Below are 24,419 nucleotides of genomic sequence, written 5' to 3' on the forward strand. Positions count from 1 at the left end.
ATGGTGCAAGCCGGTGCAAAGGGTAGGCTAGCTTAAAAAAAAAATTACGTTAGGCAGTTTTGAGTCAAAATAAATGATTCTGACCAGATTAGCATCATTTTTTGACGCTAAGGGGCGTATTTATACTTTTTTTGCAATGAATTAGCGTCATTTTTTTTGTATTCTAATTCAGTGCAAAACTAACTCCATATTTATACTTTGGTGCTAGACCCGTCTAGCACCAAATTTATGGAGTTAAAGTCATTTTTTGGAAGTGGAATCCTACCTTGCCTTAATGAGATGCAAGGTAGGCGTTCCCGTGCAAAAAAATGACTCTATGGCCTTAACACCATATTTATACTCCCATGTAAAAATGGTGCAAGGGAGGGAGGAAGGGTCAAAAAATGGGGCAAAGCTTGCTTTGCCCCATTTTTTAAGACCTGGGTCAGGGCAGGTCTTAGGGGACCTGTGGCCCTATTTCCATGGTGGAACACCATGGAATAAGCCCAGAGGTGCCCTCCCTAGGCCCTAGGGGCACCCCCACCCACACTAGAGGGACTGCGAGGATGGGGGACCCCATCCCAGGTAAGTACAGGTAAGTGCATTTTATTTTTGAAAGTGCCATAGGGGGCCCTGAAATGGGCCCCCATATATGGCACCGGGTGCAATGGCCATGCACAGGGGACCCCTGTCCTCTGTGCTGGCCACTGGGGTGGTGGGCATGACTCCTGCCTTTCCTAAGGCAGGAGTCATGTGGCATGGTAGGTTTAGCACCATAAAATGACGCTAATCTGGTTAGAGTCATTTCTTTTTACTCTAACCTGCCTAAAGCCATTTTTTGGTGCTAAACCCTCTTCTTCTATACTGCCAGCCCCACCGACTAAAGTCATTTTTTTAAACTCTAGCCTACCCTTTGCACCGGCTTGCACCATTCCATAAATATGGTGCCCAGCTGGTGCACAGAAATGGTGCAAGCCGGTGCTCAACTTTTTGGTGCAAAACTGAGTTAGCGCAGTTTTGCAGCAAAAAGTATAAATAAGGGCCAATATTTTGTAAGTTTGCGCCACTTTTGTGTCATAAAATGACGTTAATGCGGTGCAAAAAAAGTTTAAATCAGGGCCTTGGTGCTAGATGGGTCTAGCACCAAAGTATAAATATGGAGTTAGTTTTGCACCGAATTAGAGTAAAAAAAAATGACACTTATTCGGTGCAAACAGAGTATAAATACGCCGCAGAGTATAAATATGCCCCTAAATATGGTGTTAAGGCCATAGAGTCAATTTTTGCATGGGAACGCCTACCTTGCATCTCATTAGGGCAAAGTAGGACTCCACTTTCAAAAAATGACTTTAACTCCATAAATTTGGTGCTAGAGGGGTCTAGCACCAAAGTATAAATATGGAGTTAGTTTTGCACCGAATTAGAGTAAAAAAAAATGACACTAATTTGGTGCAAACAGAGTATAAATATGCCCCTAAATGTAATATAGTATAGTGCTCAGAACCACAATGCCTCCAACTGGGGCTATCAAAACAGCTTCAATGAGTCACTTCCAACAGTCCAGCACCACCTGTGAGGGAGCACGGCTGGCCATGGATTCGTGTAGACCCCAGTTACAGCACTTTGGAAATCAATGAGGAAACAAAGACGTTGCACGGAGTTAGGGGGGTGAGGGGTCACTGGAGCCAGTGAGGCGTTGGTTCCTTATGGTTGTATAGGAGGTGATGCAGCGTTGGAGGCGAGGCATAGCTTCCTTATTACAATGCAGGGGTCGATGAATCCAGCAGGTCAAGACACAAGGCGTCAATTTTGCGGTATCACAATCACACCAAGACAGAGACGGGTGCCACGGATGTCAGTGACACAGCACTCGGGACTCACATTATGGCAGGACTTTGGAGGCCTGCAGCAGTGTTGGGCTTGCATTGTAGAGCACAGTTATTAGATTAAGCAAGAACAATGGCACCGGTACAGGCAGCTGCACCTGTTTTGAAGTAGTTCTGGAAGTCAATGCACTAGTTACTTCCTTGTTGCACCAATACTCACTCCCAAGGGCCAGAAACTGTATTTGGCACCACTTCGAAGGTCAGGACTCTCAGCAAGAGAGCCCAGGTGCTCAAAGGTTAAGCCTTTGATGTCCCTGAGACTTCTTAACAGGAGGCAAGCTCAGTCCAAGGCCTCGGAGAACCTTTAAAAGCAGGATGTAGAAAGCCAAGTCTTGTCCTTTCACTACCAGGATAGAAGCAGCAGGCCAGCATAACAAAGCAACAGGTAGTGTGGAAGTCCCTCGTAAAGCATCCAGCTCTTCCTGGCAGAATGTCTTCAGTCCAAAATTGTTCTAACTATGTAAAGTCAGACATCCAGTACTTACACCCATTTTGTCTTTGAAGCAGGCAAACTTCAAAGAGAAGCCTTAGTAGTACTACTTCCTTACCCTGGCCCCAGACAGTGCGTTGGGGACTGCTTTGTGTGAGGACAGACACAGCCCTATTCAGGTGCAATGGTCACCTCTTCCCACCACTCTAGCTCAGGAAGACCGATCAGCCTGGTGATGGGCCATCAGGATTTGCAGGGCACACCTCAGCTCCCTTTGTGTGACTTTCTAGAGCAAATGCATAAACAGACCAACTGTCATCCTGACCGATACCTGTGTTCAGCAGGCAGACAGAAGCACATAATGGGTAAGCAAGAAAATGCCCACTTTCTAAATGTGGCATTTTCAAACTCACAGTTCAAAAATCAGCTTTTTTAAATTGTCAGTTCAGAGACCCCAAACTCCACTACTCTATCTGCTCCCAATGGGAAATTACACATAAAAGATATATCAAGGCAATCCCCATGTTGCCCTATGGGAGATTTAGGCCTTGTAATAGTGAAAATCTAGTTTAGCAGTTTCACTACCAGGACATGTAAAGCACACAAGTACATGTCCTACCATTTAAATACACTGCCCCCTGCCCACGGGGCTGCCTTGGGCCTACTGTAGGGGGGACTTACATGCTGTAAAAGAGGAGGTTTAGGCACACTGGCCAGGTCGGAATGGTAGTTTAAAACTGGACACACAGACACTGCAGAGGCAGGTCTGAAACATTTTTACAGGGCTACTCATGTGAGTAGCACGATAGTGCTGAAGGCCCACTAGTAGCATTTGATTTACAGGCACTGGGCACACATAGTGCACTTTACCAGGGACTAGTAAATAAAATATGCCAATCATGGATAAACAAACCACCATATCAATTTAGACAGGGAACACTTGCACTTTAGCACTTATCAGCAGTGGTAAAGTGCCCAGAGTCCTAAAGCCAGCAAAAACGAAATGCAGCACACAGCCAAAAACAGGAGGTTAGAGGCAAAATGTTAAACTTTCAAAAAGGGCCACCAACAGTTCTAAAATGTATTGAAGATAGTCATGGTCTGGATGACCATCAATAGGGAATAGTACCTGATGGTAGCACCAATTTAGTTGTAACATCTCCAACTGACAACCTCAGAATAATGGTGGATGGTGATGTGAATGATGGTGGGCAGTGGTGATGTGAGGTCCTAATCGTAATTGACCTCACCACCTCCTTTGACACATTTGAACAGACAGTCCTACTGTAAGGCCTCAGCTCCATTGGAATAGGTGACACTTTTAGCATGGACCACATTGTTTTAATCAAGCAGGTTTTAATCTATCTAACTCAGTACCCTTCACCCCCTGCCAAAGCCACTTTCATGGTAAGGTTCTCAAGGAGCTATAATTGATCCTTTGTTACTTAATCCTTATCTATATAATTTTGCATTTCTGCTACAGAAATATAAATTGAAATCTTACTTATATGCAGAGAACAAATAACTTATTTGTGGTTTCTTCACCAATCCTTTCATAAATACCTAAGATATTACCTTCACACTTGAAACCATCCAAAGCTGAATGAAAACCAATTTCTTGAAACCCAACCACAGCAACTTAGAGATAAATATTTGGGGGCATAATGTATAACTTTCCACAATGTGCCAATGCCCTGCAACTGTTGATTCAGTCCATAATCCTGGCATCAGGCTTAGCACTAAGCTTTCCTTAGATGCCCAGATGGCAGCAATCACCAACTCCTGTCTTTTTATCTTAAACAATTAGGGAGGATATTCATATTCTCTTAAGCTCTCAAAACGTGATAGTAGCAAGAGCATTTGTGCAGTGAAGCCTAGGCATGAAAATTGAGCCTACTGCAGGCTCCTCCCAGAAAGCTTGGATTGTCTGTAAAAACTGCAAAATAACACAATTACACTTGTTTTCAACTTTGAATTTTGATCATATATGGCCCTACCATAACCAACTCTGTTGGGGGCCTGCCAATAAATGCTCAAGTTTAAAGCAGCTTTTGTAATGCATACAATATTCTATGGTCTTCTTTTTGTCAATAAATTCAGATAATAGCCCCCTCAGAAGTAGAGATCACCTGCTACACCTACATTTACATTGAGGAATTCAAAAAAGTGATGTTAAATAAGTTTGACTTAATCCCAGCCACTAGTAAATATTCAGTCTGCATCCCAATCCACAACTTTTCTTTTTTGCCCAACATGCAACCTCAGATTGGACTTATCCAAATGTCAAACAGCCTTGGTCCTGGTCCAATAGGTAGCATACAGACTGAACTGCCAAGCCAGAACCTGTCTGAACCAGAAGCTACACAAAACTTATTGTGGTCCATTTGGGCCTCTTGTAAGGAGGGTTGCTTGCTTCCAGTGGTAGAGTGATCACGAGATCCTTGTCTGGGCAAACCCATCACACTTAGGAAGTTGCAATGAAGAATACAAAAGTAGGCATTTATTACTTTTTCTGCTAAATTTGATTAAATATTCTCCTTAGGAACTGATGTTATCTGTCAAACCTATGTTTACTGTTCCAAATTCAGTCTTCTCAACTGTGGAGGAAGACTCCTTGCTCCAAACCTCTTTAATACACTTTCTCAACACATTTGCTCAGAATATTATCTCTTTAAATCCAAACACTTCTAAAAAACTGCTATTTGGCTTCATAAAACATGGCATATCTCAGCAATATGTTCTTAGCCTGTATGTCTTAGTCCCAGAAAACACTTTATATGAGTGATAGTGTACTTTACAAATAATTAAAAAAAAAAAAATAGATAATGTATCTTATTTATAGTACATGGTCACCAAACTGCATTAAAGCACTAAAAAGAGACAACAAAGAACCCCAGACATCAAGGCATATCTAAAGACTGCAAAAGACATCAAACCGAACTGTACAAAAAAAAAGAAAAAAGAGACAGGAACAGAAAGAGCAGATTAATGGAAAAGGTGAATTTTGAGTGCCTTGAGAAAGATGCTGTGTGCAGGTGCACATTACTCTTTAGGACTTGCAACTGCAGTGAATACTTCTAATACAAGGTATCTTCACAAAGGAGAGGGGTGCCAACCTTGGCATGCATGCATACAGGCATACAAGGCATAATTAAGGAACCTAGGGACAGTTATATGGGTGGCTGGTTGTATGGGGCAAAACTAATGTAAACTCTTTCATTGATGGGAATCCAGAATAAAGCTCTATGGGTCTCAGAAATTAAGTCACATTTGAGAAGACAAATAATCAGATGGATAGGCAAATTTTCAATACCTCTGAGTTTCTCAGCTGCTTGTTCTGGAAGACCAAAGTAAGTCACATTCACATAATACAATTGAGAAAGAATTAGTAGACTTAGTAGTCTTCACTACTGAGACCCTTTCTTTCATGAAGTAAATGGGAAATTTTTCAACAGAAGAAACACAACCAATGACATTCTGGATTTAAACATAAAAGGCTTTACAGCATGCATATAAAGGTTTGTGTCCAACACTGACCAATAGGCTGTGAACCGCAAATCCATTCACATCCGCTCATTCAGACTCCTACTTGCACACATCCCATGCATTCACAGAAGCAGATACGGCGGGCGGGCTTCTTCATACATTGGCCTAAATCATGGAATGACCTCAGGTCACATGCTAGTTTCCTCCTCCACTCCTTGAATTCCACAAAAACCTGAAAATATGGTTCTTTTAATAATTCCTCTCCATCCCTGAGGTGAATCTCCCACATCTGCATGGCACCAGGATAACCTCGCAGGTGATAGTGTGCTTTACAAATACACTTAACACAACATTAGGAGCGGGCTGAGGTGTGGCAGTTTTCATTACTGAAATGAGAATGTCTTAGATAGGTTAAATGGGCTTGATAAACTGATGACATGACTATTCAACATAGCATATTTGAAATATTGAGTTGCTTTGACGCTTACTTGTACAGTTCGGTAAGGCCCCAGACCAAGTTCCATTAGCAGTGCACTGCCGTACAGATGATCCAGAAAGAACATATCCTTCCATGCATGAGTAAATGACTGAGCTGGAAAATGCTGTGCCTTGAAGGCGAAATACCTTGCCATTAGCTGGTGTGCCCGGATTACCACATTGAACTGCTGTAAGGTGAAATGAAAGAGGCATTATTAATGTGTTAGGAACACTCAAATACACAGATTTAAGGCAGCAATAGCACTCCATTGTGATAATGTTAAACAAAAATGCGTACATAAGGGTGTGGCTGTGTTTTACTCTAGCAGTACTCCTGAATTCCAAGAAAAAGCCAGAATTACTCCTGCTAGTCCAGAAGCAATCCAGCAGTACCACTCTTACTCGTGTTCCAGTCTTTGTAAATTGTTCCCACTCTGTATATAAATGATGTTCACATGCATTTTTCTTTCACTGACTTCAGTGATGACACATGGACTTTATCTTCTTACATACATTTAATGTACACAAAATATTTTCTCAGCATTTGTTTCATGATAAAACCTGTTGTCATCATACACTGGCTGGCATATTTTTTCCACATTAAAGTTCAAAGTCTTCGTTCAATGACTCTGATTGAAATGACACAATTTCAAGTAGAGAAATATGGGCCCCGAAAATAGTTCAATACATTTCTATTGTCACAATTCTCTTCCTTCCATTTGCACATTTACACCCTACATAAGCAGCATCTTTGAGTAAATATATCTAAGAAGAGTGTGAAATTGGTGCCTCATTGTTGGAGTGGAACTAACTCAAAAGACTGACCCAGAGAGTTGCCAACACAATTGTGGGAGACTGTGTGCATTTGTGCTTGCTGCAGACAATGTTTGTGGTACTATAAGGGGAACCAACAGTACACACCTGCCCACTAGACCATAAAACCAGGTCAACTACTTTCACCTCCCTCCAGGGTGCTATCCTAAGGAGCTGGACTGACTGCCCACCACCTAACAGTGGCACACAATCAGTACCCTTCTTGACGCCCTCTCTGTCTCTGCACTTGCGTCCATAACATGGCACAAGCTCAAAGACACTGCTTCCATCATTGGCATGAGGGCACACACTCATGTGAATGAGGGAACGCCCGCTAAGATAGAAATGGAGCTATATTCGCACCAGAGATATCAGTATTACAGAAGGGGTCAAACAGGCATCTGTGATGACTCCTGTAATACTAGAGCACTCTGGGGCACAGAAAATGGGTGACCACTCCTGTTGCCCCCCTGATTCACTAATGCGAGACACTTTTATTTTGGTGCCTGGGTCTATTTTCTATCTCAATCCGACCCTGGAATGGTTAGGTAAAACATAGTACCCTACTATGCTCATCCTTAAGAAAGTCTCAGGCTTGGGGGATAACTGGAAAATCTGTATAATCAATGCTACATGGCTACATGCCTAAGCTCATTGAAAGGTGAACGGTGATCCACATGCAATGCTCTGCACAGATGCGAAATGTGGCAGAAGACATGGCAGCACTGGTGTTGCTCTTTGTGTTAATCCTGATCCATGCTGGGGTTATTTAAGCAAGCACTTTACCTGTACCCAACTCGACTTTTTGTTTACAGTCAGCTTATAAGATTTACTATGTCATGCATCTTTTAAAAAAGTAAAAATTGTTTGAAATGAGCAGGCAGACTGAGAAGTGGCAATACTTCCACCCAAGATGTATTTTATCACTGCATTCTCCAAAGCTACATTAACTGCATGGAACCTGGACACGCCTTTTATTTTGTTTAAAGAATATGAAAAACTCCTTAATGTGCTACGATTTCAAAAGGTTTTGAACAAAAATAAAATATTTAAGTTGAGGGAATGGTGTATGCTGATGAATCAACAAAGATTTACTAATATTTGGTGGTGTGAGCAGATTTATTTTAACCCCTCGGGTGCCCTGGACGTAACGGTTATGTCCAGGGCAGCACCGCTCAGGTGCCCAAGACGTAACCATTACGTCTAGATAGGGGCCCTCGGGGGAAGTGCTAGGGCTCCCCCGGGGGGCCTCACACCCCCCTCCCCTGGGAAGGGATGGAAGGGGAATTGCTTCCCCTTTCACCCCTTCCCTCCTCTGATGACGTCAGCTTGCGATCGTGTGTTGAGCTCATCAGAGGCCTACCCTTCTGTGCTGGAAGCTCAGCTGGAAGGGGCGAGAGAGGCATGAAAGGTGAGGAAATGCCTTTCCTCTCCTTCCATGTCTCTCTCAGCATTTGTGCTGCCCGATCGCGATGCGAATCGATGCGATCAGGCAGCAGAAATGCCACTAGACACCAGGGAGTTTGTCATTTTGTTTTATTATTGAATAAGGGGAGCAGCCCCTTGGGGAAGGGCCACTCCCGGGGGGGGGCACTTTATTTTTAAGGCCATTTCTGCCCCCTCTGGGGGCAGATCTGCCTATTATAATTAGGCCAATCTGCCCCGGGGGGTCAGAAACCGCTAGACACCAGGGATTTTTTTTTGGTTTCTTTTCTTTTTTTATATGTGGGGAGCGACCCCTTAGGCAAGGGTCAATCCCCTGGGGGCAAAATTAATTTTAGGCCATTTCTGCCCCCCTTGGGGGCAGATCGTCTTATTTTTATTAGGCCAATCTTCCCCCAAGGGGGGCAGAAACCACTTAGACACCAGGGATTGGTGTGTGTATGTGTGTGTTTTGTTGGGGGGGCAGCTCCTTGGGCAACGGTCGCTCCCCATGGGGGGTACATTACTGTTGGCTATATATGCCCCCCTTGGGGGCAGATCGACCTATTTTTGGAAGCCCCATCTGGGGGCAGAAAGCCCACCAGAGATCAGGGAAGATTTTTTTTTCCAAAATAAGAGGGTGGGGTTATGGCGATACCCCTACCCCCAAATAAATTGGGGCAAAGTTATTCTGCCAAGCAGTGGGAAGATGGGGCAACTACCCCGGATCCACACCCCCGGGGGAAGGGGGCAGAAAGTCTACTAGATGCCAGGTAATTTGAAAAAAATAGTAAAATTCTGCCCCACTTGTCAGCCGAGAAATGTTTTTTTTTCAAACTGCCCTTTTGGTCCCGCTTTGGTTGCCCCTCAATTTTGACATGTTTTTGGCTCTTCCCTCTCACAGGCATTTGGCCCACCTACACAAGTGAGGTTTCATTTTTATCGGGAGACTGAGTGGAATGTCAGGTGGTAGGAAATTTGTCCCGGTGCATTGATCCCACACAGAAATGTGGGAAAAATTAGATTTTTTAGCTACATTTGAGGTTTGTTGAGGATACTTGGTAAGAAAACACTGGAGGATCCACGCAAGTCACACCTCCCTGGACTCCCTCAGGTGTCTAGTTTTCAGAAATGTCTGGGTTTGGTAGGATTCCTCTCTATGGCTGCTGAGCCCAGGACCAAAAACGCAGGTGCCCCGCTGCAAAAACAGGTAGTTTTGTATTTGATAATTTTGATGTGTCTAGATAGTGTTTTGGGGCATTCCCTTTCGCAGGCATAAGACCTACCCACACAAGTGAGATACCATTTGTATTGAGAGACTTAGGGAAACACTGGTTGGAAAGAAATTTGTGGCTCCTCCCAGTTTCCAGAACTTTCTGTCACTGAAATGTACGGGGAAAGTGTTTTTCTTGGCCAATTTGTGAGTTTTGCAAAGGATTCTGGGTAACAGAACCTGGTGAAAGCCCCACACGTCACGCCATCTCGGATTCCCCTAGGTGTCTAGTTTTCAAAAATGGACAGGTTTGGTAGGTTTCCTTAGGTGCCGGCTGAGCTAGAGGCCAAAATCCACAGCTACGCACTTTCCAAAAAACACGTCAGTTTTCTTTGAGAAAATGTGATGTGTCCACGTTGTGTTTGGGGCATTCCGTGTTGTGGGCACTAGGCCTACCCACACAGGTGAGGTACCATTTTTATCAGGAGACTTGGGGGAACCCTGGGTGGAAGGAAATTTGTGACTCCTCTCAGATTCCTGAACTTTCTGTCACTGAAATGTGAGGAAAAAGTGTTTTTTGGGCCAAATTTTGAGGTTTGCAAAAGATTCTGGGTAACAGACCCCGGTGAGAGCCCCACAAGTCACCCAATCTTAGATTCCCCTAGTTGTCTAGTTTTCAAAAATGCACAGGTTTGGTAGGTTTCCTTAAGTGCCAGCTGAGCTAGAGATCAAAATCCACAGCAAGGCACTTTCCAGAAAACATGTCAGTTTACAATGTAAAAATGTGATGTGTCCATGTTGCGTTTCCTGTAGGGGGCGTTAGGCCTACCCACCCAAATGAGATACCATTTTTACTGGGAGACTTGAGGGAACACAGAATAGCAGAATAAGTGTTATTGCCCCTTTTCTTTCGCTACATTTTTTCCTTCTAAATGTAAGACAGTGTGTAAAAAAGACGTCTATTTGAGAAATGCCTTGCAATTCACATACTAGTATGGGGACCCCAGAATTCAGAGATGTGCAAATAACCACTGCTTCTCTACACCTTATCGTGCCCACTTTGGAAATACAAAGGTTTTCTTGATACCTATTTTTCACTCTTTATATTTCACCAAATGAATTGTTGTACCTGGTATAGAATGAAAACCCATTGCAAGGTGCAGCTCATTGGTACCTAGGCTTCTTCATAAACCTACAAGCCTATATATTCCCGCAACCAGAAGAGTCCAGCAGACGTAAAGGTATATTGGTTTCACAAATCTGACATCGCAGGAAAACGTGGAGAAAAATGGCTGTTTTTTTTCAGCTCAATTTCAATATTTTTTAATTTCAACTGTTATTTTCTGAAGGAAAACCTTGTAGGATCTACACAAATGACCCCTTGTTGAATTTAGAATGTTGTCTTATTTTTATAAATGTTTAGCTCTCCGGGATCCAGCATTGGTTTCATACCCATTTCTCTCACTAACTGGAAGGAGGCTGAAAGCACAAAAAATAGTGAAAATGGGGCATGTCCCAGTAAAATGTCAAAATTGTGTTGAAAAATTTGTTTTTCTGATTCAAGTCTGCCTGTTTGAAAGCTTGGTTGATGCCATTTACAGGGAAAAAACCACAAGCCTTCTTCTGCGGCCCTTTTTCCCCATTTAAAAAAAACAACAAAATACATTTTCGCTGTATTTTGGCTAATTTCTTGGTCTCCTTCATGGGAACTCACAAACTCTGGGTACCTCTAGAATCCCTAGGATGTTGGAAAAAAAGGAAGCAACTTTGGCGTTGGTAGTTTATGTGGACAAAACATTGAGAGCCTAAGCGCGAACTGCTACAAATAGCCAAAAAAAAGGCCTGGCACCTGAGGGGGAAAAGGCCTGGCAGCGAAGGGGTTAAAGCAAATTAATATAATTTACATGAGAATTGAAAATATTGATAACATCGATGAAAGAGAGCAAACTATTAAAGTCACGGACCATAGAATCTGATTTCCTGAGGGAAGGGGACAGCTGGGTATTTTTTTCTATTTGTGAGACAAAACTGATTGAAATAACATATGATCGTTCATAAATGACCGGTTCAGTGCTGTTTTCAGACTAATACATCATGTCTAGTTTACAAATAAATTTGACAGATTCATTTAAGGGTAATAGCCTTGCCTCGAGTGTATCAGTAATATAATCATAAATTGAGCAAAGTACAGAGCTCGGGCTTAGAAAAAAATATACACAATCACATCTTGAACTTCACGCTTCACCCGAATAATAAATCGGAGAAGAGTAAGATGCTGCAAGATGGCTCTGAGCGATAAAGCTCCGCTGGGTGATCTGCTGGTCAGGGGACTGGATCTTGGCAATAGGGATTTGCGAAATGCACGTATCCCACGGAAGGCAGATGCATCTGCCACTCTCTGATCAGAAAACGGGAAGAATACTGGATAAATGCCCAGCATAAGTAGAATTCCTCATTCTGGGCAGTGAGGAATGCAAGGAGCGAGGCACTATTGTCCCACATGGCACTGTCAGTTGCTGGCTGTTGTAAATGAAATAATGGTAATCACATTAACCTAATTACAACGGCTGGCCCCGACAGTGCTCGTGCTGTGATTGCTGTTTACATTAAGATTGTGAAAGGGTTATAAATGCTGCAACCCATCCATCATTTTAGATGCTGAGGCCAGGCACGATATTGCAAGATCAAATAGCTTGTTTTTATGGTTCGACCGAAGCCTCAAATCTTATGGAACATTTAGTTTGTTTCTTTGTCAGGTAGAAGTGCCACCATGAAACTGATTGTCAGAGAAAGAACAGTTTTAAGTCCTACATTTTTCCAAACATTGTGTAACTTCTTTACCAGTGCTTCAAAAATTCCTCTTCACCCAAGGGAAGCTTCTTGATCACTAGCCAAGGGTTCAAGTGACATGGGCCTCATTGGTGTCATAACAGAAATGATGTGAAGAGCTGGGATCCATATAGCAAAGAAAGGTACGACAAGTGTCTATTGGTATCGTCTATGGGGAGACAAGGAGGGTCGAATGGCCAAAGTTACTTATAGGCCACGGGTTTCTCGACTTTCTAACTGAAGCAAGGAAACAATAGGGTTACCAAACCTCAAACTTTCGACTTTTAGAGCTGCTCACCTGCAACAAAGCACTAAGGGCCTGTTAATTTTTATCACAACGCGTACACAGTTTACAATTCGGACTGGGAAGCTCAGCGTACGTCTGCAGATATTTGCTAATTGTTAGAAATGGGGTCTTTGGTTGACAGTCATGTTACCCCCTGTTCAAGCAAGGACTCTCACTCTAGTCAGGGTAAAAGAGAATCACCCTCAGCTAACCCTTGCTTTCCCCCCTTGGTAGCTTGGCAGCGTAGTAGGCTTAACTTCAGAGTGCTAGGGGTAAAGTATTTGCATCAACACGCACAGTAACTCAATGAAAACACTACAAAATGACACAAAACCAGTTTAGAAAAATAGGAAATATTTATCTAAACAAAACAAGACCAAAACGACAAAAATCTGACATACAAGTTATGAATTTTTAAAGATTAAACTCAAAATTAGCGCTTAGAAACACAAAATGCTTCGATGAGGTGTTAACACGGCGTTGTGACGGAGTAGTTCCCAACAATCCGACACCAGCGGCGCCGGACACGGAGTTGCGTAGACCCCCAGGTACAGTACCTTGGTGAAGAAATGAAAACGAGCCGATGCGTGAAGTCGGGGATCGCAGCGTCTATTCGAAACGTTGAATCGGCGCACTTCGAGCGGCGTCGGTCATGATGTGATGCGGCGACTTCCACGGAGTCACGGACTTCAGCGGGGCTGCAGCGGCATCGGACCTGCGAAGGTCATCGCGTTCCACCGAAGATCACAGAGTCGGTTGCAGGCGGCATCACCGGATTCAGCAGCGGCGTCGGTCCGAAGTCGTCCGAAGTAGATTTCCTTGGATTTACACCAGCTTTCCTTTCAAGGGCCCAGGGAGTGGATAGGGCACCACTTGTCAGAGCAGGAGTCTCTCCAGAGACTACAGGTGCTGGCAGAGAGAAGTCTTTGCTGTCCCTGAGACTTCAAACAACAGGAGGCAAGCTCTAAATCAAGCACTTGGAGATTTCTTCACAAGATGGAAGGCAGACAAAGTCCAGTCTTTGCCCTCTTACTCTGGCAGAAGCAGCAACTGCAGGATAGCTCCACAAAGCACAGTCACAGGCAGGGCAGCACTTCTCCTCAGCTCTTCAGCTCTTCTCCAGGCAGAGGTTCCTCTTGATGTCCAGAAGTGATCTAAAGTCTGTGGTTTTGGGTGCCCTTCTTATACCCAATTTCTCCTTTGAAGTAGGCCTACTTCAAAGTAAAGTCTCTTTTGAATGTGAAATCCTGCCTTTCCCAGGCCAGGCCCCAGATGCTCACCAGGAGGTCGGAGACGGCATTGTGTGAGGACAGACACAGCTGTTTCAGGTGTAAGTGACCACTCCTCCCCTCCCTCCTAGCACAGATGGCTCATCAGGAAATGCAGACTACACCCCAGCTCCCTTTGTGTCACTGTCTAGTGTGAGGTGCAACCAGCCCAACTGTCTAAGTGACCCAGACAGGGAATCCACAAACAGGCAGAGTCACAGAAATGGTATAAGCAAGAAAATGCTCACTTTCTAAAAGTGGCATTTTCAAACACACAATCTTAAAATCAACTTTACTAAAAGATGTATTTTTAAATTGTGAGCTCAAAGACCCCAAACTCCACATGTCCATCCACTCCCAAAGGGAATCTACACTTTAATCAGATTTAAAGGTAGCCCCCATGTTAGCCTATGAGAGGGACAGGCCTTGCAACAGTGAAAAACGAATTTTTCACTGTCAGGACATATAAAACACATTACTATATGTCCTACCTTAACCATGCACTGCACCCTTCCCTTGGGGCTACCTAGGGCCTACCTTAGGGGTGTCTGACATGTAGGAAAAGGGAAGCTTTAGGCCTGGCAAGTGGGTACACTTGTCACGTCGAATTTACAGTTAAAACTGCACACACAGACACTGCAGTGGCAGGTCTGAGACATGATTACAGAGCTACGTATTTGGGTGGCACAACCAGTGCTGCAGGCCCACTAGTAGCATTTGACTTACAGGCCCTGTCACCTCTAGTGCATCTTACTAGGGACTTACTAGTAAATCAAATATGCCAATCATGGATAAACCAATCAACCATGCAATTTACACAGAGAGCATATGCACTTTATTACTGGTTAGCAGTGGTAAAGTGCTCAGAGTTCAAAAGCCAAAAGCAACAGGTCAGAAAAGATAGGAGGCAGGAGGCAAAAAGATTGGGGATGACCCTGCAAAAGCAAAAAAGTACAACACTAATGTATTTAAAAAGTATTACATTTGGCCTTTTTAATGCCATGACAGAATATTCTTCACTGCTAACAAAACATGGAGTGATATATGACTGTTATAAACTAATTTTGAAGAGTTTCCTCCAAATATGAAGGTAAAGCTTCCTTTTGAGATGCATAACTGGGATACGGTGGTTAAGATTAGAGGTAGCTTGGAAATGTATTCACACAATTTTCCATTTTGACAGAAGGAAATTTGCAATTTAGGACCCCTTAGCATGTTGCAGCTGTCCGGGGCCAAACACACATTCAATCTGGAGCCCCAAAATGAAGTCTTTTCAGGGTGAGCTGACAGAAAATGAGTTTTTCTATATTTCCCTTCACATATTTTAAGCCCTTCGCTGCCAGGCCTTTTCCCCCTCAGGTGCTAGACCTTTTTTTTGCTATTTGGGGTAGTTCGAGCTTAACCCCTCATAACTTTTTGTCCACACAAGCTTCACACGCCAAATTTGCGTCCTCTTTTTCCAACATCCTAGGGATTCTAGAGGTACCCAGAGTTTGTGGGTTCCCCTGGAGGAGACCAAGAAATTAGCCAAAAATACAGCGAAAATGTTGTTTTTTAAAAAACAAATGGGAAAAAAGGGCTGCAGACGAAAGCTTATGTTTTTTCTCTGAAAATGGCATCAAAAAAGGGTTTGTGGTGCTAAAATCACCATCTTCCCAGCTTTTAGAGGCAGACTTGAATCAGAAAACCACATTTTTCAACACAATTTTGGCATTTCACTGGGACATTCCCCTATTGTTTTGTGCTTTTAGCCTCCTTCAAGTTAGAGACAGAAATGATTGTGAAACCAATGCTGGATCCCGGACAGCTAAACATTTCTGAAAAGTAGACAAAATTCTGAATTCAGCAAGGGGTCGTTTCTGTAAATTCTACAAGGTTTTCCTACAGAAAATAGCAGCTGAAAAAAAACATATTGAAATTGAGGTAAAAAAACAGCCATTTTCTCCACGTTTTACTCTGTAACGTTTTCCTCCGATGTGAGATTTTCAAAAGCTCTTCTGGTTTTGGGGCTATATAGGGCTTGTAGGTTCATCAAGAACCCTAGGCACCAAGAGCCAATAAATGAGCTGCAACTTGCAATGGCTTTTCATTGTATACCGGGTATACAGCAATTCATTTGGTGAAATATAAAGAGTGAAAAATAGTTATCAAGGAAACCTTTGTATTTCCAAAATGGGCACATGATAAGGTGTTGAGAAGCAGTGGTTATTTGCACATCTCTGCATTCCGGGGGTCCCCATACTAGCATGTGAATACCAGGACATTTCCCAAATGGATGTCTTTTTTACACACTGTCTTACATTTAGAAGGAAAAAATGCAGAGAAAGACAAGGGGCAATAACACTTGTTCTGCTATTCTGTATTTCTCCAAGTCTCCCGATAAAAATGGTACCTCACTTGTGTGGGTAGGCCTAATGCCCCTGACAGGAAACGCAAAATGGACACATCGCATTTTTACATTGAAATCTGACGTGTTTTTTGCAAAGTGTCTGTTACCAAGAATCTTTTGCAAACCTCAAAAACTGGCAAAAAAAAACATTTTTCCTCATATTTCGGTGATAGAAAGTTCTGGAATCTAAGAAGAGCCACAAATGTCCATCTACCCAGCATTCACCCAAGGCTCCTGATAAAAAATTGTACCCCCACTTGTGCGGGTAGGCCCAGTGCCCGCAACAGGAAATGCCCCAAAACACATCATGGACACATTTTCACTAAGAAAACAGACCTGTTTTTTGCAAAGTGGCTAGCTGTGGATTTTGGCCTCTAGCTCAGCCGGCACCTAGGGAAACCTACCAAACCTGTGCATTTTTTAAACCTAGATACCTAGTGGAATCCAGGATGGGGTCACTTGTGGGACTCTCATCAGGTTCTGTTACCCAGATTCCATGCAAACCTCAAAATGTGGCAAAAAAAAAACCTTTTCCTCAAATTTCAGTGACAGAAAGTTCTGGAATCTGAGAGGAGACACAAATGTCCACCTAGCATTCCCCCAAGTCTCCCGATAAAAATGGTACCTCACTTGTGTGGGTAGGCCTAGTGCCCGCTACAGGAAATGCCCCAAAACACAACATGGACAAATCACATTTTCTCGAAGAAAAGTTACCTGTCATTTGAAAGTGCCTAGCTGTGGATTTTGGCCTCTAGCTCAGCCGGCACATAGGAAAACCTACCAAACCTGTGCATTCTTGAAAACTAGACATCTAGGGGAATCCAAGATGGGGTGACTTGTGGGGCTCTCACCAGGTTCTGTTACCCAGAATCCTTTGCAAATCTCAAAATTAGGCACAAAAACACTTATTCCTCACATTTCAGTGACAGAAAGTTCTGGAATCTGAGAGGAGACACAAATTTCCTTCGACCCAGCATTCCCCCAAGTCTCCCGATAAAAATGGTACCTCACTTGTGTGGGTAGGCCAAGTGCCCGCAACAGGAAATGCCCCAAAACACAACATGGACACATCACATTTTCCCAAAGAAAACTGACCTGTTTTTTGCAAAGTAACTTGCTGTGGATTTTGGCCTCTAGCTCAGCCGGCACCTAGGACAACCTAGAAAACCTAGACATTTCAGAAAACTAGACACCAAGGGGAACCCTGGATGTGGCAACTTGTGGTGCTGCTATCAGGCTCTGTTACCCAGAATCCTCAGCAAACCTCAAACTTCAGCAAAAAAACACTTCTTCCTCACATTATGGTGCTGCAAAGTTCTGGAATCTGAGGGGAGCCACAAACTTCCTTCTACCCAGCATTCCCCCAGGTCTCCTGATAAAAATGGTACCTCACTTGTGTGGGTAGGCCTAGTGCCCGTGACAGGAAATGTCCCAAAACACTATATGGACACATCAAAATTATCAAAAACAAAAGAACCTGTTTTGTGGGGGGCACCTGCCTTTTTGGTCCTGTGCTCAACAGCCATCTAGAGAAACCTACCAAACGTTAACATTTCTGAAAACTAGACACTCAAGGGAGTCTAGGGAGGTGTGACTTGCATGGATCTCCCAGTGTTTTCTTACCCAGAACCACAGCAAACCTCAAATTTAGCTAAAAAATCTAATTTTTCCAACATTTCTGTGTGGGATCACCTCACCGGCACAAATGTTCTACCACCCAATGTTCCCCTCAGTCTCCCGGTAAAAATAATACCTCACTTGTGTAGGTGGGCCAAGTGCCTGTGACAGGGAAGAGCCAAAAACATGTAAAAAATGAGGGGAAACCAAAGCGGGTCCAAAAGGGCAGTTTGGAAAAACAAATTTAGGCTGACAAGTGGGGCAGAAGTTTTATCGTTATGGATACGACAATGCTGGGAGGTAGGAACTTTGAGGATTCTTGCAGATTCTGGAAGGTTCCATTACAAACATTGGGCAAAAATGTGTGATGTCAAGCAAAGTCGGATGTTTGCAGGGCATTTTGGGTAAGAAAATGGTGCGGGTGCATGTGAAGCACACCACCCTGGACTCACCCAGATGTTTAGTTTTTCGATGTGTCTTGGAGCCAGATGTAACATTTAGTCCAATGGTGATTACCAAATTGCGATTCTTTGTGAATCGCAATCAAGTAATCGCTATTGGAATGTATGAAACTTCAGGAGTTTCATACTGCGATTTGCAAGGGCTCGCAAATGGACCTACCTCATTAATATTCATGAGGTACGTTGCAATTTGTGAGCCATTGCGAATGGCTACCATCACAAGGATGGTGGCCTGCTGGACTAAGCAGACTGCCATGTCTGTGATTACTTTTCAATAAACCAATATTAAAGGAAAACGGGATGCGTTTAAAAATGAAAAATGAAAAGCTTTCTTTTCATTTTTTAAGAGTATGTGAGACCATAGCCTGCTCTTAAAAACATTTTTGCCTTGCCTAGGGGGTCGCTCCTCACATATAAAAAAAAAAAAGAAAAAATGATCCCTGGTGTCTAGTGGGTTTTGCCCCCTGCCACCCTCCGATGACAGATCAGCCTAATTAAAATAGGGCGGGGGGGCAGAAAAGGCCTAATTAATTGCTCCCCTGGGGAGCGACCCTTGCCAAAGGGGCAGCTCTCCTCATGAATACACATAAACAACAAAAATATATATCCCTGGTGCCTAGTGGGGATTTCTGCAGCACGATCACTTCATGATCAGGCTGCAGGAATGTTTACAGAGACATGAAAGGAAAGGAAATGCCTTTCCTTTCCTTTCATGCCTCTGCATGCCCCCACCTCCCCGGCGGAAGCGAAATGCTTTGCATTTCTCTTCTGGATTTCCAGCGCAATGGGAGGTGATCTCTGATGAGGTCAGCGCGCGATTGCGCACTGACATCTTGAGACGTCACTGCGGCGTGGGGGCAGGGGTGGGTGGTGGTGTGTGTTTCTTTGAGCGTTTCTCCTTCCATCCCTGAAGGAAGAGTGTGGGTGGGAGGCCCACCGGGGGCACCCAGGGTTTTAAGGTAATCTGTCCTTGACCAACCAGTGCACATCCATCAGCATTTCCTCCCCTTCAACTCACCATATATTAAATAACAAATTAGGCCCAGAACCCTTAACTCTCGTACTTCGTTATAAATTAGAAATATTAAGTATCATGCAACCTCTCCCATTACTCACCTCTTTCTCCATTTTACCCCTATGTTATTTGATATTGCAAGAAAATGTATCATTTGTTGAAAAGGTGACAACACACTTCAAATAATAATCGCAATCCTTGTCAGGGTGAACCATAAAAGTCCCTAAAGAAACCTATGTTTAGCTCTCTGGTAGCTTGGCACAAAGGCAGGCTTAAATTAGAAGCAATGTGTAAAGTATTTCTGCAGTACTTAAACAGTAATAAAGTGAAACCACAACACACGAAAATCCCAAACCAACCAAAATTTAAAGAGTACAAATGAACAAATGATATTTTTAAAGTTTAAATTAAACATTGCACCAAAAGCACAAAGCTCTGACCAGGTTCATCCCCATGGAACATGCACTTTTGTACATAGAAAATTTTCTGGGAAAAAAATGGTAATTGATGATTCATCAGTGGGGCAAGCTGCATGTGATGCAGGGCGCGATGACGGCAGGTTGCTAAAAAAAAGGTTGCTGGTGCAGTTGTTGCAAATGGCAGGAAGGCTCTGAGTCCAAAACCTGTGACCATGAAGGCCTTGAAAACGATGGGTTTGTGTTTGGTGTTGGTCTCTCTGAAGCCCTCTATGTATGTACCTAAAAACATCTGGTAGATTGATCTTCTTTAACAGGGCAAACCATTATTTTGAATCTGACCTGCAAATCGATGTCAACAACTTCTGCTCAATAGCAGTCCCTGTTTCCCACTGGTTCTTTAGAGGAAAACTTGGCAAAATGCTTCTATGTCCCAGCCGCCTGGACAGGAGGAGTATATTCTAACACCAGCCAAGGGTACAGAACAAGGGAGGCATCACTTAATAGTTATGACTCACTCCAATAGAGGTCAGCACTCCTGAGGTCCTGGATTAAAGGTAAGCAGCTCCAGTCTTCCTTCAGGATTCAATTAGCAGGGTATTACTTCTTCTGATCTTCATAGGTCCAGGAGTGCTCTGAGAGGGGGAACAGGGATAGCACTTTTATGTCAAGTGCCAACCTATTGAGGGGAAAACTCCTGACTTCTCCCAAACCTATGGTATAAAACCTCCCAGTGGTGACCCTTCCCACTTTTGCAGCACTTCCTGTGTGTTATACTGTACACTATCTCACAGTGCCATTATCCGCTCGTCAGAGTTCCCTGTGCCCACCCAGAAGTGTAGCAATGATAATGGGAAGACCCTCCCTTGTGATCACTCCATATCAGTTCAGGGGCAGTTCCCGCCTCCCATTGGATTTTCAGCCAAGCTGACTAGGAAGACAAAGGGAGGTAGGCTTAGGTGTGAGCTACATTTGTCAGTGACAGAGTAGTCATACTTTGAAGTTCAAGAAAGGATTGAGGAAAACTCCCTCAGGCCATCTCAAGGAAGAAAACACTTCTCCACACCCAAGATATTTGTCCACATCTCATCACAGGGGAGCCATGCACCATTAAGGTACCACATGCAGAAACACACATTTGCTTTAGACAGGAAAATTACAACTTTCTAAAAGTATCATTTGCAGAATAGTTACATACAATCGGACTTTACCATTAAGCTAGATTTTCAATTAGTATTAAAATAATTCCTTGAATCATTTTACTAGCTGCTCCCAAACCTAAAGTAAGCATTATGCATTGTTATAGTGTAACCCAGTGTTTCCCTATGAAGCAGCTAGCCCTGCTATACTGAAAAAAGAATGCTTATTTTTTACTTCTGTCAGGACATTTAAATCCTTAAATATATATGCCCCACTTTTTAAATGCCATGCGACCTACCCTATGGGCATTTAGGGCCTACTTTAGCGATGACTTATAATTATTAAAAAGGAAGGGTTGGCCTGCCAAAAGGTTTATATGGCAAGATTAAAATGACAGTTTAAAACTGCTCACCCAGGCTGCAAAAGCATGTCTTTACTAGGCATGTTTTACAGATCTTCTTAAGTGGGGTCACAACGTGCTGCAGTCCACTAGTAGCATTTAATTTAAAGGCCCTGGGTATGTTTTGTACCATATAGAAGGGACTACAAAGTATATTACATGTGCTACTTGTTTACGGGTGTTTAAAAGGGAAAGTGCAAGCACTTTACTACTGATTAGCAGCAGTAAAGTGCACAGAGTAGTATGTCTAACAAAAATAGAGTCAGCCACAGACTATCAGGCTCTCACAATTCCTTCCTTGAGGCTCTCCTGCCTTTCCTCCATGCTCTCTATTTCAAGTAGATGATAGCCACTGTGCTTCAGAGCAGCCCTCTCAGAGAGGCAGAGATGCTGCTGAACAAGGCCATCTCTACCCTACTTCGCTGTGCACAGTAGAGACCCAAATTGCCCTGGATAAGATGGAAAAGTGCTACAGTAGCACCCTCCTTCTTGCCTTTTAGTCAGTTCTATAACTGTAAAATTAGAGGGCAGTGAAAGAACCTCTTGCATTTTGGCAGACCAATGGCAAATTACTGTATGCTTTTCCAATGATAAAGCCTGGTACACTCACTTTGGTATAGTACAGGAATAAATGGTGTCTCAATTGGGCGACGGATTTAGGGAGGCTAACAATAAATAGGCTTAGAGTTAACATGTTTTAGAATCATTGCATCAATTCCAACATATTCAAATAGAGGTCTGAACCTGTCACGCATTGCCTCAGACTGGGGAGGGAATAAATATGGCCAAAGACTCTGTATACATTTTGAGTTTGATTTGTTGTGATTCATCATGCTCGGAAGTATTTGTGAGACAAAAGAGACAAGGTAATAGTTTTTGCAATTTGGAGAATTGTGAAGTAGGAATTTGGTAGGTGATCTTGAGAGATGAGTGAAACAAACCTGAAAGCAGATTTCACTATAATGATCATTATTGAAGATAAAAATAGATTCTATGTCACAACTAGAGGCAAGGATTATGCATAACCATCACCTCCAGATCCTCAATCGGATCAAACTTTCCTTCATGAATGCTAAGAACTTTTTCATTCTACACTGACCTGACTACATGATACAAGGGTTGTGCAGAGGTTTAGACACTTTTGGAGTGTAGTGCTGTTCCAACATAGTAGTCATTACAAGTAAACATTTGACTTGAATTAACTCTATGATAATACAACCCACAAATCATCAGTCATTTGCAATGGTTCTTGAACTGTTCTACTTCCAAGGTGGTGATTTGTGTAATTATGCATGTTACCTGTTCGACTGATACGTCAGTCTCTGTTGCTGACCCTCGTAAGACTTTTCTTTACAGCTAATTCTCACATCCCTGAACATTGCCTTGAGCTGAAAAATCAGCCCAATGCACATGTGTTTGGATATCAGTTTTTGTTGGACTTGCCCCTCTCTCCAGGGTCATCCTCAAACCTTTTGCCTTCATCCTCCTGTTTTCTGAACCCATTTTTGTTGGCTTTTAGGACTCTGCACACTTTATCAATGCTAACCAGTAACAACAAGCTTGTGCTCTTCTAGAATTTTCTTACACCCAATTGACATATTTAATTTATTTATAAGTCCCTAGTCAAGTTCACTCCATGTATCCAGGGCCTGTAAATTAAGTGCTACTAGTGGGCCAGTAGCATCACTTGTGCCACCCACTTAAGTAGCCTTTCAAACATGTCTCAGGACTGCCATTGCAGCCTGTGTATACAGTTTAAGATTGCCATTTCAGACTACCAAAATAAACATCATGCCAGGGCTAATCCTTCCTTTTTAATATATGTAAGTCATCCCTAGGGTAGGCCCTACACAGCCTGAATAGCAGAGTACAGAGTATTTGAAAAGATGGACATGTACTCTAAAATGTGTTTTTCACTACTATAAGGCTGGCCTCCCCCCTGGATAATATTGTTATCTTACCTCATTTAATAAGGGTCAACTTTCAATTGGGAGCAGGTAGCAATGTCAAGTCTGATGCCAATATAATTGTAATTTAAAACCCGCTTTAATGGAAAAGTTGGATTTTAAGTCACAGTTCTGAAAAAGACACTTTTATAAAGTTGTCATTTTCTTGTCCTAACCATACGGTGCCTGCAGTCTGTACCCTGGGTCACACAACTAGGTGTAGCTGGGATTTGTTTTTTGTGTATTGGTTCCAGATTGTAAGACAAAGGGGAAAAGGGTATAGGCATGATGGGCCATCTCTGACTTGATAGGAAGGCAGAGGTGTCACGTACCACACATGAACATTACAAAGGCAGTGCCTTTGTGATCCCCCCACCCACTCATAAAGGGTTCAACACTAATTTTCTGTGCCCCAGCCAAGCTGATGCCAAGGCAGGGAAGCAGGAAATTCCAAGAACCCCTGAGGGTGGAAACCTCTAGAGGTTTCTACTTCAACATGAGCACCAGATATAAATAATGGACCCTCATAACAAACTCTTCAGTACACCTTTGGACCTGTGACAGGCTGAGAAAGACTGCTGTGCTGCTCTGCAAGCAGGACTACTAGTCTGTTGTCCTGCTGCCTGAGTGAGAAGGACTGGACCTGCATCTTGAACCTAGGGCCACCAGAGTAACTTTAAGGGTTCCATCTTGAACCTAGGACCACCAGAGTGACTCCAATGTCTAGTTGGCTGGCCTCCTGATTAGAACATTACTTACAGCAAAGGCTCCACAAAAACACCTCAAACCCAGCACTGGAACTCTGTCTGCTTTGAGTGCTACAGCCCGAGTGGTGCCACCCCAAGTCCTGGATCCCTGAAAGTGGATTTAAGGGTGCTCTGCCAGACTAGATGTGGTTCTGTAAGCAGATCTGATGCAGTGCAATGCCTCATGTGCCTCTCCTCAC

The 24,419-nt window shown here is 43.2% G+C and overlaps 1 protein-coding gene across 1 annotated transcript in view; it reads right to left on the bottom strand.

Annotated features, from left to right (window-relative positions):
• Nucleotides 1–24,419, bottom strand: part of CSMD3 (CUB and Sushi multiple domains 3) — a 2,682,374-nt gene that overhangs the window by 199,927 nt on the left and 2,458,028 nt on the right. The window contains exon 58 of the mRNA XM_069220640.1: nt 6,270–6,446. Coding sequence (XP_069076741.1) covers nt 6,270–6,446 — 177 coding nt within the window. The remainder of the gene's footprint in view (nt 1–6,269; nt 6,447–24,419) is intronic.

This window comes from Pleurodeles waltl, chromosome 2_2 (genome assembly GCF_031143425.1).
Source record: "Pleurodeles waltl isolate 20211129_DDA chromosome 2_2, aPleWal1.hap1.20221129, whole genome shotgun sequence".
Taxonomy (NCBI): Eukaryota; Metazoa; Chordata; class Amphibia; order Caudata; family Salamandridae; genus Pleurodeles; species Pleurodeles waltl.